Source organism: Manacus candei, unplaced genomic scaffold, assembly GCF_025592945.1.
Source record: "Manacus candei isolate 608988 ecotype Guabito, Panama unplaced genomic scaffold, ASM2559294v1 h1tg000010l, whole genome shotgun sequence".
Taxonomy (NCBI): domain Eukaryota; kingdom Metazoa; phylum Chordata; class Aves; order Passeriformes; family Pipridae; genus Manacus; species Manacus candei.
The window spans coordinates 9,197,921-9,218,176 of NW_026138058.1; the positions used below are offsets into that span (position 1 = coordinate 9,197,921).

The following is a 20,256-nucleotide window of genomic DNA, read 5'->3' on the forward strand; positions in this document are numbered from 1 at the left end:
ATTAAACATTTAAATATCAATAGTTTAATATTAAATGGAGACTTGTAAAAGGAAGTGAAAATACACTGCGGTTCTAAAAATAAATGTTCTGGCACATTCCCTTTTAAAAAAAAGTAGTGAACGTGTGTCTGACAGAATTTAGGTGTTGGTGGTGCTTTGAAGAGCTTTCACATAATATTTGCCAAAAAGATCTGTGGAATAGGAAGTAGAAGGTGATGATTTTATTAGAAATTGATATCTTCAAAATGTAGCTACATGGGACTCAAATATCACTTTATTCTAGAACTCTGCAAATTTTCTAGTGAGTAATAGAATTGGCAGCTGTAAAACTAAGCTCTGATTGAAATCTTGCAGCTAGCATTATAATTTTGTTTCTATTTTATCAAGTAACCTGCAATAGAACATTTCTAGATGTAAATGTGTGAGTCCTTCAAGGCACTTGCAAACTTGTGATCGGTAGATTAATGATAGTTTTGTTAGTAGCTGTTTAACAAAAAGGGAAGCTAGATGTATTTTGTATTTCAAATCCCTAATACCCAGGAGGAGAATACAGCCCACGGAACAGTTAATTTATTGTAATGGTGGTTGATGACTTGGGAGCTGCCTGGTGTGGGCAGTGTGTCCCATCTCCAAGGCAGGGTACATGTACCAGCTAGAATGAAAATGCTCTGTCATCCTGGCTGGTTGGTAGTCAGGAGGAATGTATTTTCCTGTTGTGTAGCTGTGAGAGAAGTCCCAGGGCTGAGCAAATGCAACACTGCCTCTGCCACTGATGGACCAGAATTTCTCTGTCATATCACAGTTCACTTCCCAAAAGCAGGACTTCCAGCAGCAGGGAAGAGTGATTTTTTTTCAGGAAGCTGGGTGTGAGTTGGAGGAATCCAGAACTCTGCACACCCCTATTTTGAGATAGGGGCCCATGGTAGAAAGACTGAGAAGAGCATGCCGAGTGTTATGGAAAGGGACAGATGAAATGTGATTTACGTTGGGAGGGGACTTTAGTAGAGAGTGGCACTTGTTTAGCAAAAAAACAACCCAAACTGACAGGAAAGAGTGAGGCATGCTAATCAATCTAACAGGAACATGTACATGCTGGTTTTTTATTAAGCACTGTTTGAAATGTTTTTTTGATATGTTTGAAAGTATTATGGTTTCAAACCCTAAAGTAAAGGGTTGCAATGTTAATGTTAGTGTGAACGCAGAAAAACTGTGATAATTCTTTTGGTCTGAAATTTGATCTTCCTGTACCAGACTGTTTTACTAATCTACCATATCAAATTACACAGCTGAGCTCCAGAAAATGTGAGACTACAGTGGTAGCCAGTACTTCCTTTCATAACTATTGTGCTTATACTTGGGTAGTTATAAAGGTTTCTAATATGATTGTCAGGCTGTAACTCATTCTTATTTGCTTGTTTTGCAGCCATCAGATGCTTTGATTTTGGGAAAGATCAAAAATGTGGACTGTGTGCTCTTAGCAAGGTAAATGAGCATTTTAAGGGGTTTTATATTATGTGTCTTAAAATTTTCTCAGAAGTTTTTTTCTTTACATTAGGTAAACTGAATTTCTGCTGTGACTTCATCTTGCTCTGTGTGGTTGCCAACAAAGTCAAGCAGAAGTCTCTATTGCTTCCTGAGCAAATTCGATGCTGCAGGGACTGAGAATATTAAAAATACTGTCTAGGTTAGGAAAGAGAAAACCAGTGGGAGGTTCTGCCCTAGTGAGAATGGCAGCCTGCAAGGCCACCTGTTCTGTTGGTAGGTAGGTGGTGCTGATAACTTTACTAATTAATTCATCTGCTCACTGTGTTTGCAGATTTCCTTTGTGAAATGGAGAAAATGCCTGTTTCTAGGTGAATTGTGTCTCTAATACCACTGTAGACTCTTCCAAATAATTTCCTTTGATTATTGAGTCCTCTGGCTGTTACAGTTATTGCTTAGGGGGCTGCATCCCCTGCAGTTTTCCCTAAATGATTCAGACATCTCTTACTGTACTCAGAAGAGACTCTGGAAGCAGGATCTGCAGATGAATGCATGGCAGTTTCTCACTAATATAACCATGGATGTCTGGGACCAATGTACTACTAGATTAAACATAAGAATACTAACACAGTTCTCAGCATCTGGACAGCATGGGCAGAGCCAGGTGCTAATGACAGCAGCAGGCCCAGACAAGTAAAGTTTTCTGGGATCTTCCAGGGTCCATCCAGGGAGTTCAGGCAGGAGCTGTAGGAAATGGGAGACAAGGCTATAGCATGTATGTAAAGCCCACCTCGGACTGCAGACAAAGTACAGTCTGGGAGACAGGGCTGGGGACAGGCACACCTGTGACATGGCTTGGGCCAGGAGTGAAGGCTGGAGTCTGAGCTTGGAGGCAGGAGCACCTCAGGTTTGAGTGGAAGCCCAGGGTAAGACTGGCCAGGGCAGTTAGGACCCAGTGGTGCACTCAGGGCCCTGATTCTGTTCATGCCAGTGTTTTTCCATTAAAGCTGCTGACTGGTAACCATCTCTGCAACTACACTTCTGTCTGTGGTTTTACTTTTCTTATCTTTCGTGGACTTTACTCATGTATTTTTTTTACAGCTGGCCAACATTTTTCTCATTTTCTCAAATGAAATGCTAAGTCAAGATACCATAACTGTGCTGTGTCAAACTAGACCTTGGGCCACAGATAGTGGGTTACCTCCTCACTGGAATTTATGACCATTCATATATGACCTTTGTGAGTTTACTGTTAGGGCTAAGGTACCTGAAAACTTCATTTTGTGTTTTGGTTTCTGAATGTCAAATTTCAAATTAAAAAAAGGTGCATGTATTCTGGAAGAGGATTATGACAGCAACTGCAACATTAAGCAATGAATCTGCATTCCTAATAGCTTATCAGAAATGGTAATGACAACATGGGAATCCTCCCTTACAGTGCTTGGTCATATTGTGTGCAACTCTCAGTTCCCAAATGATCAAATTCTTAGGACTTTTTGATCTCTGAAAAAATCAGTTGGGAAATAAAGTTCCTTCTTTTCTCTTACATGGTTGAAAATAATTTTCAAATGTGTTTAATCATTATATAGGTGATACACTTCTTTAGCAAAGACAGAGGTAGCACAGAAGCTTGTGCTTACAAGACTAAGTATTTCCTGTCTTGGAGAAGAAGAATACTGCAACAGTGTGAAGTCATTCTTTTAATTTATGAAAGCTGTCAGATCACTGCAAAAGCAAAGAGAAAAATGTGATGATTCTACTGTTTTCTTTGGAAAGATGACAGGTTAGAACACAGTGTTCTGTGATGTACTACTCTCTTCTGTGTAGGGGAATACAGGCAGCACTTCTGGGCAGAAAATTCCTAGAGGTGTATATAAATCTTAGAAATTTCTTGTAGTGTTTGGAAAGAGTTTCGGAATCTATAGAAAATTCAGAGGAAAATGCTTATTTTACTCTCGAATCTGCTGAAATATATTTGGATTGTATTTTTAAGATTCTTTTTGTTACAGTCTTGAACTTAAAAATTTTTGCATTTAAAAAGAAAATTACACCGCTGTTTCTAAATTGAGTGCTGAGAGGACCTTAGTATGTTTAGGAAAACAAGCTACACTGGAAGTAGCTGAAATGACCAGTTCCGCTTCCAATATTGTTAGGGAAAATATGTTTCCTGGAATTCTCTTTATCCTGCAGGAGGAAGGCAATTTCAGTCTGATTTATTTTGCTCTCTTGCAACATGTACCTTTGCAGACATGGAAGGCATCATACAGTTATGCCATCGAACGTCAACTACCGTGCCAATATCTGGGCTTTGAAAGAAGAAAATTGTTCCCACGTATTAGTGACTACTGCCTGTGGTTCCTTACGAGAGGAAATACAACCTGGTGATCTTGTCATAATTGACCAGTTCATAGACAGGTGAGTAACAGGGAGGTAAATGTCGACAAGTGGGGCCATATAATAACGTGTCCCTGTTAACTCAAGTTTTTTCAGTTCTTTTGTCGAAGAATGAGATTCATGCTAGAAGATACGATAGGAAATAGGTATGACATTACAAAAAGTTCAGTTCTAACAGGCATAGAAGTACCAGGCTTTCAAGAATGGCCATGAATGGACTAAAGTATAGCTCCATGGGAAGAGTGTTCTTCAGAAGAAATCTCCTATTCTCAGATGTGGGGAAGATACATGGATAAGAGCACAGGCCATTCAAATTTTATGAAGAATCTGAAGTGAGATCGAGAGGGATAAAAAAGCATAGTAGGAAAATATTTGCAGTAATGATGAGGTTTGCAGAAGAGAGGTATATGCAACACAGTAACAAAAGAGAGGAGGTTGTTTTAAAAGGAGGATAGATGCTTGCATTTTTTATTTGCTAAGAATCATAAGCAAGAAACTTTTTTTCCAAAGTCTGTGTACTCCAGACAGTCTAACCCTCCGTGATAGTCTGATGTTTAAAAAAATTCAAGTGAAGCTGGGGGGAAAATAAAGTTACATTTAAAGATCACCAGCACCGCCAGTATTTCAAAAGAGGCAAATAGTTGGGGTGTTGCCAGCAAGTTAGAGAAGTTGATCTTTCTTCCCTTCTACTCCACGTTGGTGAGCCACATCTGGAGTATTGTATCCAGTCGTAGGCTCCACAGTGCAAGAGGAGCATGGGCACACTAGATATTCCGCCTCTGCTTTCTTTGTGCTTATAATTGCATGTGTTTAAACAATAAAAGATCCCTTTTTTTAAATAAATACAAAAATACTTTGTGTTCTCCCTACTTCCAAATCCAAAAATAACCACAGGTGATACTATGAACTTCAACAGTTGTTATCTTTTTGTAACAAGTACTTAGAAAAAAACCTGGAAAAATTTTTTATACCTTTGGCTCCGCTTAGTTAATTACAACATTGTTAGTCAACTGTCTACATCAGACTGATTAGGGGCTTTTGAATTCTAATATCTGCTGATATTTGCGAAGCAAAGAAGAGTAAGACTAACTTGAACGACTGAACTCAGCTGGGGAGATGCAGAAAATAGTTTCATAAAAGAAATTCTGTAACAGCTGCCAATTTTAATGTTTCAATTCTCTGTGTCACATACACTATTGCAATTACTCAGTATTGTTACACTCTAAATTTTTTTGAGGGAGAGTTTTCTTCCAGTGTCCCTGAAGACACGAGCATACTGAGACTAATTTTTATACTGCCAGTGCTGGTGGGAGTTTACATTGTGTTCTTTAATTACTAATAGTTTGATAATTCAACACTACTGGAAGAAGGAGGAGGGTGATGATGCAAGTGATAGAGAGCTGTTTGTCACAGATGGAAATGATTGGTTTGTTCATTTATTTGAGTTGGATTTGCTTTCTAGAATCAGTCATAGTCAGAATTGCCAGAAAATCCTGTATTACTGTTACAAAACCAAAATGAAGGAGCAAAAGCCACCTTGCTGTCTGCTTAAAGGTGTGAATGTTGCTGCAGACCGGGGAATAGAAACTGAGAACATCTTCAAAATTGCAGTATGTGCAGCTTTGAATTTCTAAAAGCAGTAAAGGTGAAGAAGGCATGGCAAAACTGTAACAGTGCAAGGGTTTGCTTGCACTAAGAGTGCCAGTGTTTTCTTGAGCTTGGTACTCAAACAATTGTGCTTAAAAACATAGGTGCCCCTTTCCCAGGGAAAGAATTCCCTTTTCTCCTCCCAGGCCTGTTTGGCAGAGAGGTAGCATGAGGCTCCAGTAGGCATTCTCTGCAGAGCCCTATGCACAGGTCAGATGACCAGCAGAAGCAATGCAGCACCATCTCTTAGCAGATTGTTTGAGGTTATCAATCCAGTGTCTTCTGGTGCTGCTTCTGATTTCCCCCACTGGGGGTATCTCTGTACTCTCCCTTTGTGCTACGCTTGATCCTTCTGGATTGTGCGCTTCTACTATGAGTATCATGGCTAATTTCTAGGCAGGCACGTGGTGACTTATTCCTGTTTAATTGTGAGTAATCAGGCAGTTGTATAATATTCAATTGTGCTTTGTTGTTAAGTAACCCGTCTTCTGACAGAGGGCATGCAAATTTTTCCATAGTTAAAACTGTGAGATCTAAGGAGCAGATTGTCTTTGAAGACTGGCTGTTGAGTTCCTTATTTCTTTTTTCCTGCTGGCTCCATAAGGAGTCACTCAGGGTACATGGGGATGTCTTCAAATACCTATAATGAGAGGCAAGTACTATCATTTGTTTCTGGCTCTTGGTCTCTGTGAGAGTAAGGCAAGGAAAGGATCTGTGATTCTGTGACCTTCATTTTTTCTGCAAGAGATACAGGGGAATGGTATTCCAGCAGTTAAAATTATGTGCTGCTGCCCTGTACCTTGCAGACAGATGAGTTGGACAGATCAAGATGGTCAAGCCTTGGCTTGAGTAGAAGGGCTGGGCAAAGGATGAGAGGCTAAAAGGCCTTCCTCTCTACCAGCCCTTATTTCATATATAGCAAGAGTCAGAAATAGAATCAAATCCACCTTTATTCTTACCATAGCCTAGCAACTTACAGACACATCATCTGGCCCATATGAAATAGCTGTGGCCTTTGCAGAGTTGCAGCCTTCAACGCAGAGGAGGAATTGTCACACTCTTAAGTGCAAACAGATGTGGTCCATTGCTCAGAGCAATTATAGGTCTTACTGTTGTTACTTATTCCCATGCAGTTTGTATGTATGGTGCTAAACATAGTAGGGTTTCCTTATAGGCCATGTAGAGATGTGTCCATTCTCTTCAAAGAACAGGGTATCTGAAAGTCCGATATTAATATTTACAATGTCTGAAATACCATAATGCAGGAGATGGATTATGGCTTTCACCAGTTCCTCCGACTCTAAATTGTTTATTAACAGACACTACAGAAAAGTGTGAAAAATCAGATACATTCTATTTGCACCTTTTCAGTATCCTGTAAAGAAAAAAACAATATCAATGTTTCCACTGATTTTAACAGTGTATCCCATTTTACATATGGTTTTAATTTGTTGATCTCTTTGCTATTTTATAATCTCATTTTTAAGGCTGCCCTATTATTTATTTTTTTCCCAAACCTACTTTAACATATAACTTGTGTTTTAAACCTTTTTTTAAAAATATTTGCTAACTTGTATGGGGGGCTGTTGTAAACAGTATTAGCAGTAGATGTTTTGTATTTTAACTGTGGGTTGAATTTGGCTGTTGTCTTAATTTTCTCCTGTAAAGTACAATATGTAATACACTGCAAAGAAGAAGGAAATGTCTCAAAGAGTTTTGTTCCAGAGGGTTTGTGCCATCCAATTGGCTGGGTTAGCTTGAGGTGGTGCATTTGAAGGTAAAGTGATATTGGGCAACAGTTCCGTGTGTTCCAAAATGGCATGCTGGATGGTAATTTCTGCAGCATGTTTGGCCATTTGCATGCAAGGAAACAATTTCTCAATTGAAAGAAAAGAGAAAAAGGATTCTCCTACTGGGAAGCTGCCAGTGCTGGATGGGCATAATCTTTCTGAGAACAAGAAGACAACCTGTTGCCAAATTTTTCTAGTTGAATTCAGACCTCTTTTGTGCAGGAAGCTGTTCCTATAAATTCCCATCCTTTCAATGTAAGAATGCAATGATATGAACAAGTTCTACTTTGACTAGCCTTGTGGTAATTCAGACTTTATTTCTTGCCTTCTTGAAAGCTTACTGTGCTCTTTTTTTTGGAGGTTACATGCCTCACTATTAAATTAGCTGACTGTTTTTGGGTAGAATTGCAACATAATGTGGTGAACATAGCTGAGGAACATTGTGAAAATACTGAGGAACAAATAAGCATTTCAGCGTCCTGTTAACAGAAGATTTTCTGTAATTATTTGATAATGCACTCCTGGAGTAACACTTTTATAGTCTTGAGCTCAATTTTGAGGGTTTTAACAGAGGCAAAACAGGATTATAGGTGGTCATTAAGATCATACTGATTTTTCCACCCACCTCCCAGGGATGCTGTGATTTTTGATTTGTAGAAATTTCTTGCTTTCTCTTTTGTTTTATTTCTGTTCTTCTCTCTAAGCATGTTACTGTTTTTCTAGGACAACTAAAAGACATTGTACTTTATATGATGGGCAACATTCCAGTCTTCCAGGAGTATGTCACATTCCGATGGCAGAGCCATTCTGCACCAAAACCAGAGAGGTTAGTGAATTTTGTAGTAGTATTTAGAAATGTTATTTTTATGGCACTTTTTTGTGATATATTAGTCTAATTGTGTGTTCTTAGAATATAGTCACAATATGGACCTTTTTGTCCTGTTTCTCCGATATGTCATGGTATTAAGGACAAATGTAACATTTGGAAGACATGGGATGTAAAAGATCTTGTATCTGTCTTTCTGAGGGAAGTATCCAGAAGATGTCAGTTGGCAACCTAGATTTCCTCAGAGTCTTAATAAATGGAGAAAAGATCTTTATTTATCAGGTAACCGGCCAAGAGAGCAATGAAGTAAACAAAGCAGTTAGGATTAGGAATTGGTTCCATTTTGTTCTGAATAAAGCTACACCTATGGTAGAGGCACTCCACATACTTAATACAAATATTTAAACAAATAGTACTTTAGCATTTGCAGAAATTACAGTATAGCATTTGTAGGTTTGTGCATTGTAGAGCTGGGTGATGGTGGAGAGTGAAGGCTTAGGATGTTAAACGTGAAAACAAGCCAAATTGCAGTAACCTTTTATTCTTAACTTTTGCTTTCAGTTTTGTCACTTCAGGATTTTCAGGGTTCATAACCACTTAGACTTGGGATTTTCAGGGTTCATAACCACTTAGACTTGGGAGTGTGAAACACTTCTCTGTTTTTCAGCGCCTTTGTAAGCTTCTGGGAGGGCTGTATCTGTAATTAAATATGTCACCTTAGTGTATTCTTAGAGTTGAGGAAAAAGGAAGGTGAAGGTTGAACTTCATATTTTGTGCTATTGTTGAATGCTCTGATCAGAAGCTGCAAGGAGGTATGTTCTTCAGGGGAACAGGAGTACTTACAAAATCAGTCATATCAATCTAACAGACTTGCTGTCTGCAAGCAAGACAGAGCTTAGTTGTGAAGCAGGTGGCACAATCTATACCCAGAGAACATCTGTACTATTGATCTATTCTGCTTTTGTCACCAATTCACTTCAATGTCCTTATGGGCTATTTCTGTTAATTGGCCACACTGTGGTTTAGAAATAACCACCGGCAAGTCCACACTGGGAATTGAGATGTTTTACAATGAACTAAAGATATTTCAAGTCTCATGAGGAAACAAACCACTGCATATTAAACATATGCGTGCGTTTGACCTTCTTCTCTTGAGCTGCAAATTATACACTTTGCATTTTTCTTGCAAAAAGGAATCTAGTCACATGCTCTTACCAAAGGTTTGTTGGCATAGAGTTGCTTTCTAACTGTGAGCATGGTGTCATGTCACAACAGATACAAGGAGTTTATTAAGAAATTGATTTAAAACAGTGTTATTTCTGAAGTGATTGGCAGCACTTCACACTGTCTCTCACTTTAAAAAAAAAGTAAGTACTCATGCATAAGGCATTTCCTGGGCTTGCAGGAGACATACACCTAAACTAGTTGTCTTTCAGCTGTTAACTCGCTAGAGACGATGTTATTTAGGTATTACAGTTTTTGAGAAGCCAGCAGAGAAATGCACCTTTTCAAACAGAGAAAAAACATTTAGGTACTTCCCAGTCTCACATGTGATCATAATCTCATTAGCCTGTGCATTCTAATCAGTCTAACAGATGTTTTAAAGGACATGTGGTTTTGAACTCCTTGTGAGGCTGAGAAGGAATATTTTTACTTCATTTGAAATACCAGCCGAAAGTGACTTAAACTTTTTCCATTAAACTATCCCTGAAAATAGTTGGAATAATTTCAGCCCAATGCAGGGGAATTTCATAGATAAATGCAATAATAATGAAGTCCGAACTCTGAATGTAACAGTCTATTTAAGGAATTTTACATCAAAACATCTGAAAACTTTATATTATATTGCATTTTTGCAAATTCATTAAAATACTCTGGTTTAGTTGGTTTATGCACTGTAAATTAAATAAGCATCTGAACAGAGTTATCTTTTCCTCCAGTTGTAAAGTTTTGAATACCACAGAGTGCCTTGGTTATTAGTGCTTTCAGAAACTGAGGCTCAATGCAGCATCTTATAGGCAGTAAAACTGGAACTTTGTAAAGTATTTTGGGAAAGTACTGCTCAACTGTAGTTTAAGTCAAGTCACAATTCAAGTTGTCTATTGATTTATTAACAATATGTAATAATTGGCATTCAGTTAAACATAGATTCAGAATTAACATCAGCAATGAACCAAAATATTAGGTGTGATTAATATTAGATTAACTTACAGCACAGAATTAATCATAGAATGTTAAGAGGTTGGAATGCACCTTAAACATCATCTAGTTCCATCTCCCCTCCCATGGGCAGCGATATCTCCTACTAGACCAGGTTGCTCAAGGCCTTTTCCAACCTTGCCTTGAATACTGCCAGGGTTGGGACATCCACAACCTCCCTGGGTAACCTGTTCAGTGTCTCACCACCCTCATAGTAAAAAGTTTCTTCTTAATATGTAACCTAAATTTCGCCTCTTTCAATTTGTACCCATTACTCCTTGTTCTGTCACTACAGTTCCTGACAAAGGGTCCTCTCTGGCTTCCGTGTAGGCCCCTTCAGATACTGGAAGGTTGCTGTGAGGTCTCCATGCAGCCTTCTCTTCTCCAGGCTGAACAACCTCAACTTTCTCAGCCTGTCTTCATAGAGGAGGTGCTCCAGTCCTCTTATCAACTTCGTGGCACTTCTCTGGACTTGCTCCAACAGTTCCATGTCCTTCTTGTCTTGGGGACACCCAGAACTGTTTGCAGTACTGCAGGTGGAGTCTCACAAGAGCTGAGTAGAGGGGTAGAATTGTCTCCCTCGACCTGCTGGCCACGTTCCTTTTGATGCAGCTCAGGATTCCATCGGCTTTCTGGGCTGCCAGTGCACATCTCTGGGTCGTGTTGAGTTTTTCATCAGCCATCACCCCCCAAGTCCTTCTCACAGGGCTGCTCTCAGTCACTTCTCTGTCCAGCCTGTAGCTGTGTCTGGGACTGCCCGAACGCAGGTGCAGCACCTTGCACTCAGTCTTATTGAACTTCAGGTTTGTGTCTGCCCACCTCTCAAGTGTGTCAAAGTCCCTCTGGGTGGCATCCCTTCCCTCCACCTTGTCAGCTGCACCACACAACTTGGTGTGTCAGTGAACTTGCTGAGGGTGCCCTCAATCCCACTGTCTGTGTCACTGACAAAGATGTTGAACTGTATCAGCTCCAGTACCGACCCCTGAGGGACACAACTCATCACTGGTCTCCGTGTGCACAATGACCCATTGACCACAACTCTTCAAAACATAAATTTCCTATTACTGTTCTCACTAGCTCAACTCCACAATGTGATAATGTAGTGCTCAGTGGACCACTTCCACCATTCTGTTTGCAGTGTAAGCACAGTCTAAATATGCAAAAAAATCCTGTTTTCCAGTCTTAGTCTGCACTGAAAGCAGTAATCCAGATGATACCAACAAAATCAAATGAGTTCAAGTTCGTTCCTGTTGGTTGGACTGTTAATTTCTCTTGTTGGGTGGGGAAATCTAAACTGATCCTTGGTTTTGGACAGCTGTAGCCATATGAAGTTTGACTGCTTTGCATAAAGCTAACTTCTTTTCTATATAAGATTTTGAGGGGATGCAAAAGCACTGCAGGAAGGGCATTATTTCCTTTTCGCGATGTTGGCATGTTTTGCAGGTTCTTATTGAGACTGCCAAGAAGCTGGGGCTCCAGTGTCATTCCAAGGGGACAGTGGTCACAATCGAAGGCCCACGTTTCAGTTCTCGAGCAGAAAGCTGTATGTTTCGCAGCTGGGGAGCTGATGTTATCAACATGACCACAGTGCCTGAAGTGATTCTTGCGAAGGAAGCTGGAATGAGTTATGCTAGTATTGCCATGGCAACAGATTATGACTGCTGGAAGGAACACGAAGAAGCAGTGAGTAAAACTTCTTTCCTCTGGTCTTGTCATCAGGGATTTGAATGAGAATGTGGTTTTGGTAAGAGATGACATATTGAACTAAATCTGTTCTTGCCTACATCAGTATCCCTGAGGTATTCATGATGTATGATTGTGAAAGTAAGAACAGAGTCAGTCGTTGCTCTCTTTTGTTTTCACAAACTTGCCTCAATACTAGCAAACATTTTGTTTCCTCTTGTCTGAATCAGGTGGTCTTTGAGTATGAAGCTCATGAACTCTGTCTTGTATTTGATCTGGTGTTTTTTCTTTTGCAGCTCTGTGCAAAACAGCACGTATGCCTTAGTTCTCCTGTTTGTGTACAATACACAAATATACACCATACACACACAGAGGAAAGGTGTTCTTACTGTCTAAAAAGACATTGTAAGGCTTCACCTTTATACTTATGAGTTAAATTTATTTGGTTGTTAAAAACGTGTGCCATCAAAATTGAGAGACGTCATTCAGTTTTATTGTATTTCTAGGTTTCAGTGGATAAAGTTTTAAAGACACTGAAAGGAAATGCAAATAAGGCTACTAGCATACTCCTTACTGCTATACCTCAGATAGGTTCGATGGAATGGACCAACACCCTGCACACCCTGAAAGTAAGTACACTCATGAGGCTGATGAGTGCAAGAAACAGTGTATGTGTGTAAATACATAACACAGGTGTATGGTATAGAGTGTTTCTGCTTAAATCACAATGTTTCAGAGTAGATGCTTCAAGAAACCAAATCCATCCAAGATGGGCAAACATTTTACAAGATTGTTGCAAGCTTTATTGCGAAGATCTAGCTTCAGTTTTACAAGAAGTTTTACCAAAGGTTAAAAAAAATGGTTAGCTATATATGGTTGATGAAGTGTTATCCTTCATAGCACAAGTAAGATACAGATATATGTGAGTATCCAAATGAAAAACCTGATCTTAGCTCAATGGAGAGTCAAGTGGAAAAGACTGAACCAAACCAAAAGCATTGTGCTCACTTTAATATGTAGAAGAAGAGTCTGTTACAAGAAATAGGTAATAACCAGTTTGAAATTGTTTGGAAGTGTGTTCTCCCACAGGTTTCAAATCCACAGTGTGTGGAAAAAAAAAAAACGACAAAGAAAAACATTTCAAAACATATTGGCAAGGGAATTTTTAGGCAGAATTTTTCTTAGGCAAGGTTTACTTATGTATTGTGTATTTCCTCTGTTTCACAAGCATGCTTGAGATTCATTTGTGGCTGTAGCAAAGAGGGAAAAAACAATGTTTAAATGGTTTGGATGTCTATCCAACTTCTCAACAAGCGTTTTTTGATGAATAGCTACTTCCAAGAGTACAAGAGCTTATAGTGTGAGCATAACTGAGGATTATGTTGAGGTGGTGTGGGAGGTAGAGAAAGATAACTGGAATGTGAAAGAAAGTAGACAAAAGTGGGCCACAAGGATCTCTCTTGGTGGAAGCAGCAGCTGTCTGAAAAGGAGGAAACCTATTGAGGAAACTTCTGAGAGAATCCAGTCTGATAACCTCCGTTAGGTTCTTTCTTCCTCTTTTCCAAAAATCACTGTGTTGTCTGAAATTTGAATGGGTAAGAAAGATGAACACAGGCATAAGTCATGTCTTCACATACCTGAAAGTGTGTCCCTGAAATTCAGTAGTCAGCAGAACTGCATGTGCTGTAAAAATCTTCCATGATTTCTGATAGGAATCAAATTTTGGGGTTTGTTTACAGTATGGTTCTCTTGTCACTGACTCTCATCTCTAGTTTAGTCAGTGTCCTAAAGGAAAGACATATGAAGCAAAATTCACCTCAGACACTTTTGAGCATACATGACCAGGTCAGGTTCATGGATGTCCAGCCCAAATCCTTGAAATTAGTCTTTTGTTGATTCTTCACTGAAAAACCTACTTTTTATTGGGAGTGACTGAATTATGATTCTTCCTCACCTCATTATCTGAACCAGTTATATTAATGTCCCCTCTATATATATTTGGGAGAGGTGACTGACTTTTTCCCTTTCCTCTCTGCATTCTTTAGAAAGCTGTGTCATGTATGGATAAGGGAAGGAACAGAATCAGTATTCCTTCTCCTCTCTAATCCACAGAAAACATTTTCAGAGGATGGGGCTGCTATCTTTAAAAGAGATGCCTAGCTATACAGCAAAACTCAGAGTTTGAACAAATAGTCTAAAACATATGCTAGGTTTTCCTTAACTACTTTTTCATACTGACATGCAAGGAAATGGTTCCCAATTATATAATGCTGTGAAAGTACTGAGGGATTTGCCCCCATTTCTGGCAGATGTACTTCAGTGAGCAGTGTCCTCTTGCATTCCTTTGCATGATTGTCTTGAATCTTCATCAGAAGTGAAAGAGAGCTGTCACTACATGTGCGGGATTCCCCTTTAATGAACACCAGCCCTTCTTTCAGTTCATTGTATAATGTTTCTTCCAGCTCAGTCCCTGAAGTACTATTTGCCAAGGGAAGAAAATACGAGGCACCAGAGGAAGGGTCACTCCATCCTAATGTAGCTTCTTAAACCCTTTTTCTCTTAAACATCTAGTGCTGCCTCATTATCAATGATGAATAATGAGGTAGTTTCACTTGAGATTGACAATTCTTATGGTTTTTTTGCTCTTTGCAGATAGTGGCTTGGTTTGAGTGATAGTATACTGAGAAAGGGAGTTTATCTGATGGCATTTGAAGAACTGGAAACAGAAAGTAGGTATTGGCAGTGGGGATTGAAATTTCTGTCAAGAGCATAGGAGTCACAACTGTTTATGATTTAACACAACCAAGTAGTCTGGAAAAGTGACAAAATTCTAAAGCTCCAAAGGCTTTGGAGGCTTACTCTGATTTTATGTAGGAAAATCAGAAAAGGCTAAAAATCTTCCTTTTTGGGGAATGAAATGATGGTAAAGTAGATGAAGGGTTGATCCTAGGCTTCTGGGTTAATGAATTAGAGAGACAATTTTGCAATGCAGCAAAGAGAGAAATATATGTATGTGGTTCTGTACAAATGTGTAGGTGAACCATAGAGTTTAAAAAACTATTTTCTTGTAGTGTACTTCTGTATATTTTACACTGGGAGTTTTGAAGGTCACATGGTGAGGTTTTTTTAACTGATCTGTTCCAGAGGTACCTTTTCCTAGAGCTTGAAGGCAGCACGTCTTGCATGTCCTGTGGTAATGTGTTAAGGAACACAGACAAGGATCAAGCTGAATAAGACTGCAGCTGGTACACTACTGTCACTGACAGCCTGTATCCAGTATGCAGCTGGGTATCTCAAGTGGGCATTTGCCAATGTCTGTTTCTAGTGTTGGGGAAGCATGTAAAATGATAAAGCTCTGCATGGACACAAGAGCTTTTCCTTTCCGAGCTCTGTAATCTGGCTGCTATGACTGAAGGAACTTCACCAGGCAGGAGAAATTATGCTGCCAGTCTCTTTGCCCACCTGCATTTCTCTCTCTCCTTACGTGGAGGTATGCATCCCACCTGTACACACATGCATTGGTGTGACCTCTGAATCTCACAGTAGCCTTTAGGAAAGACTGCAGTGTTGAAGCAAAATCTCCAAGGGCTGTTTTTCTACTAAAGGTCCCTTCTCTTTCATGTGTCTTTTCATCTGTGATATGCCAGTGAGTTTAGGCATAATTTGAAAGTTACTAATTTTCTTACTGCTTAAGATGTCTTTAGACCAATATTTCCTGGCTCTTGCTGTAAAGAGGTCATTCTCCAGTCTCAGGTTAAAGCCCTTACTCTTTCAGAACAGGGTACTACCATGTGATATTTATGTCATGGATGAAGAAACACAGATCGTACTGGTGATCACAGTGGTCCAAGTGATTTCTGGCTGGTATCAGGGAAATTTCTGGATCGGATGCTTCAGTCATGGGTGATAAACAGCTTGATATGCTGCTCACAGAGAAGAGTTGTGTAGTGAGGTGATAATTACTGGCAGTTGTTGCTGTAATGCTCATGAAATAGTGGTGTTGGACATCCTATGGGGAGCAAGAAAGGCAGTTAGCAGAGTACAGGTGCTGGAGTTCAGTTAAACGTACTTGGTTTTAACCAATGAAGTTGTAGGTATCGTCTCATGGAAGGCAGCTCTGAAGAGACAAGGAGCTCCAGAAATTAGGCAGGTCCTTAAGGGCAGCATTCTCCAAGTACAGGACTGATCCAAAGAAAGACCAGTCAGGAAACTGAATTGACTGAACAGGAAACAGAGCTCTGTGTGAAAACGCAACATTCAAGGGTTGGAAGCAGAGACAAGCTACAAAGAAGGAATAGAAAAGCAAGAGCAGGCATGCTAGGAATTCTTTCAATAAAACCAAAGTTTGTCTATAGATGACACTTGGAAGAGATGCCAAAGGCAACAAGAACTTAACCCACTGCATTGATACCAAAAGCTTATCATGTAAAACATGGTCTCATTGCTGAAGACAGTAAATGAATTTTGGTGACAGCAGACAATTTCAAATGGGAACTGATATAGTAGATTCCTTTTTGTCTTTGCTAGGAAAGGTACTGGTTAGAGAGGAAAAAATTGTCCTGTTGAAAAGAATTTTAGCTCATAACTGGGAATTGAGCTCTGTACCTTTCTTACAACAACATTCAACACCATAAGGATCAGAAGAGAATCTGAATTACAATAATAAAAGGGATGTCCTGTGGAAACTGATTTTTCTTACAAGCTGGTTGCAAGCAAATCAGCTTGTGGTAAGTTGTCAGAGCTTTTGTGAGTGCTTCTCAGGTAAATTTCTTGTCTCTGTGAGGAAACCTGCTGATGCTACCTGCCTTTTTTTGAACTTCTGTACTAGCCTTTGTGAAATGGTATTTGGCAGACCTTTGCTACAAGGCATAATGCTGTATTTTGAGAGTTGTGGTAAGTCAATACTGTGGAATAGTTTAGATAGGGTAAGGTATCTGTAGATACCGTATGTATGTGTTTTGACATACTTCATCATTGACTCACTTGGGCATTTATGTTTGGTAGGTTGAAGGGCATAAAGCTTAATATTTTTCAGTCATTTTTTCTGCTCTGTCACAAGCTGAAACTGATGTTCCTAAGGTAGTCATGTAGAACTGTAATCTTGTAAATATGTTTGAATAATTTTCCTCCTCAAAAAATATCTCAGTGAAATCAGTGAATGTACTTATGTGACCAGAGTAAACTGGCTCAGGTGAATAAGGCAGAGGGGAAAAATTTGTAAAATTTGAAATTTGAAAATTTGAAATTTTTGTTAAAAGTTTAAAAAACAAAAATTAATGATGATTAGAGGGAAAGTCCCTAGATCATTGCAAAAAATGACAAAATTTTTGCAATTTTTTGTAATTTTTTGTGAAATTGACGACAAAAAATATGTCTGGCGTGCATTAATTAAACTGCAACTTGATGAGAGACGTAATGGAAAAACCAAGCCAACAGCACGTGACGATGCATCAGTACAACAGTATGAGACCGAATAGCACACTTGGAAACCATATCATTAATTTTCACGCGAAAGTGAGAAAACCGCTCGCCGACCATAAGGGGTACATGTCAACCATATATGGGAGCCCCCTGGCGGAGCACTCTGAAGGGCTTATTGAGATCTACCCAAAAAAAAAAAACCAAAAGTTTAGAAGAGGGAAAATGCCGCGATCACGAGGTCCAAATTGGCCGAGCATCCCCAACCATTAGTAACGGAGCGCAAGTTTAGGAAAATTAAGCAAGTTATGGCCCTGACCGAGGAACCAGAGGCGACAAAGAGCAAGTTATGAGAGTGGGTTATTGGTGGAGAGGGAAAGAATACACCTGAAGCTGGACATGATAAACATTACTAACGCCGGGTTGCTGGTTTCTCGTGAGGAGTACGACTAATAAATAACCCAGCACTTTTTGGTTGGTACATAGAGCAAGGTTAAGTGGTGAGTGGTCCATGGGCCATGGATTCTAGGTCCTGTGGCGTTCCTCGTATTGAGGGGGATTTTATGCGAAAATTGGCGGTTTTAGGTTTTAGTTCGGTTAGCGGTGTTATTCCTAGAACATGACATGCTATGTCCTTGTGTGGGAATGTGCCTAGGTCTGTTGATGACAAGTTTTGGATTGTATGGGAGATAGTATGAAATATTTGGATGGATTTGCAATAATAGTATGTCAGATTTTCCTACATGCATGTTATGTCTAATGTGGTGGAGGATGCTATGCAAAGTAATACATACCGTAGGGTATGGGGGGAGGGGGGGGCCCCTCCTGTAGTTGCACTGGTCTGCACATGCAGTGGTACTTGCAGGCTAAGGACCTCTCACAAAAGCTGAGATTGAAGTGTTTCTCAGGTCCTGCCATTGAATGTGGCTAATGACAAAGTTACCTCTCCCTACATAACATGAGTATTGATTGCATTCACTCCCAGTGAGTGCACCTTTAGAGAAAGATTTCTTTTCTGAATGGCTGTACTTTCAAACTGATGAAAAATCACATAGAAGTGAAGAAAAGCAAGCTGCACAATTTTTCATTTGTATCATGTGAACCCAAAGTCCATAATTTAGTGTTTCTGCAATATGGTTGTTTTTCTCAATACCAATCAGCGTGTCACATAGGTTTTCAAAAGTTGTAGTGACAGCTCCATGTGTGGGTATGCCCATCTTGTAATTCTTTTAAATTCTGTGGTTTAGAAGAAGTTGGAGATAACTATGCACAGGTAAGGAGTTACACCTATTTGTAATCGAAATGGAAGCTATGTAGTCTACTTTTACATTGAAAAGTAATTCCCCGTGCACTGGCAGAAGCAGCATTCATCTACTGTGACTTTGTATTTCAGACAACAGTGCAGTGTTCAGTCATCCTGCCAAAGCAGTAACAACCTGGATGAATCTTGGAGTGCTTACAAGGAAGAATGGATCACTTGTGAACTTCCAGAGGTTATAATATCTCCAAAAATTGTTACGAGCATAAAAGAACGGACTAGATGTTAACCAGTGATAATATGTAAGGCCACTGTTAAAATCTTTATCAGTTTGATAATGTATAAGATGGTTAAAATTAGCTATTGAGTATGTTTTCAACTCTTGTAACAAACGTGGATAGAGCCTTCCTAAATCTTCGTTCGCGAAGCCTAGCCATGATGATGTTTTCAACTAGAAATAGCTTTACTGTCAAGCTGGATCAGACAGTGGCTGAAGAACAAAAGTCAGTATGCTCTATTCAGTGGTACCTTTTAATTGATGGTAGAAATTAAAGTCTAGGTAATACTTTTGTTGCAGTTTCATAAAATAAGGTAAAAAAATAAAGCAGATTCACAGATAGGCTATTTGTGTTGCTGTTTCTACCTCCCATCTTTTCCTTAAATACAGCAAGTGATTATAATTCACTTCTGAAACGTAGCAGAAAAACTGAGCAAACCATATCAAATAAAAATTATGCTATTTTTATACATTATCCTTATTTTTAATTCTGTTTATTTCTTTTTAAAGAAGTGTATTTGTTTGTGTGCTAGAAGATATGATTTAATAATTGTGGTGGTTCTGTCACAGCAGCAGTTGTGTAATTAATTAATGTTCTCGTTGAAAAAATTGAGGTGATGCCTAAGCCAGATTTGTGCCTAAAGATGTACTTATGTGACTTACAGAACTGTACATAAAAGTACTTTGGTGCCAGTGTCCCAGTATGCTGGCCATTTTCTGCTTCACTGAACAACTCCAAATTTAGTTTCTGTATTAAGTGATTAATGTGCTCCAGTGCTTTGAATGTATGCATTTCAAATTTTTAAATATAATTTTACTTTAATAAAATAACCTGCTGCTTCTTGTCTAGTAAATAAATTAAATGGTTGTCCAAGCTGTGTGCAAATTGGGGTTTGTTTATTTACTTCTAGTCCTTAGTCCGTGAATTTTGTTTATCTCACAATGACTTTTGCCATTCATGGAACAGGTTGGTGGTGATACCTTATAAGCACTGCTTTTAGAAAGACCACTTTTTAGAAACACTGTGCTGCTCAGAACTTTAGGTTCTGAGTTCCTGAACAACAGGGATTGATGAGACAGAAGTGGATTAGAATGCAAGGCAAGCAAGGAAGATATCAGAAACGTGAAAGGTAAGGATTCTCACGGTAATGTAAAAACACCCCAAACTAATCCAAAGGAAAATAGAAGAAAGAAGGTACATAAGCATTTTACCTTGATAGTCTTGTTCTGTTAGACACCCAGTCTCCTGCTGTGAAAGCCTTTAGATTTGGACATACTTTGC

The 20,256-nt window shown here is 39.2% G+C and overlaps 1 protein-coding gene across 10 annotated transcripts in view; it reads left to right on the top strand.

Annotated features, from left to right (window-relative positions):
- The window catches only part of MTAP (methylthioadenosine phosphorylase), a 29,077-nt gene extending 9,290 nt beyond the window's left edge, over positions 1 to 19,787 (top strand). For 4 of the 10 annotated variants that reach the window (XM_051777315.1, XM_051777318.1, XM_051777317.1 and 1 more), the window contains 5 exons: positions 3,730 to 3,897; positions 8,037 to 8,139; positions 11,782 to 12,021; positions 12,528 to 12,650; positions 18,833 to 19,787. In XM_051777315.1, coding sequence (XP_051633275.1) covers positions 3,730 to 3,897; positions 8,037 to 8,139; positions 11,782 to 12,021; positions 12,528 to 12,650; positions 18,833 to 18,871 — 673 coding nt within the window. In that variant the 3' untranslated portion in view covers positions 18,872 to 19,787. Of the gene's footprint in view, positions 1 to 1,423; positions 1,483 to 1,555; positions 1,763 to 3,729; positions 3,898 to 8,036; positions 8,140 to 11,781; positions 12,083 to 12,527; positions 12,651 to 18,832 lie in introns of those variants that run through there. The other 6 variants (XM_051777309.1, XM_051777310.1, XM_051777312.1 and 3 more) reach the window with 4 other exon arrangements.
- The last annotated feature ends 469 nt before the right edge of the window (positions 19,788 to 20,256 follow it).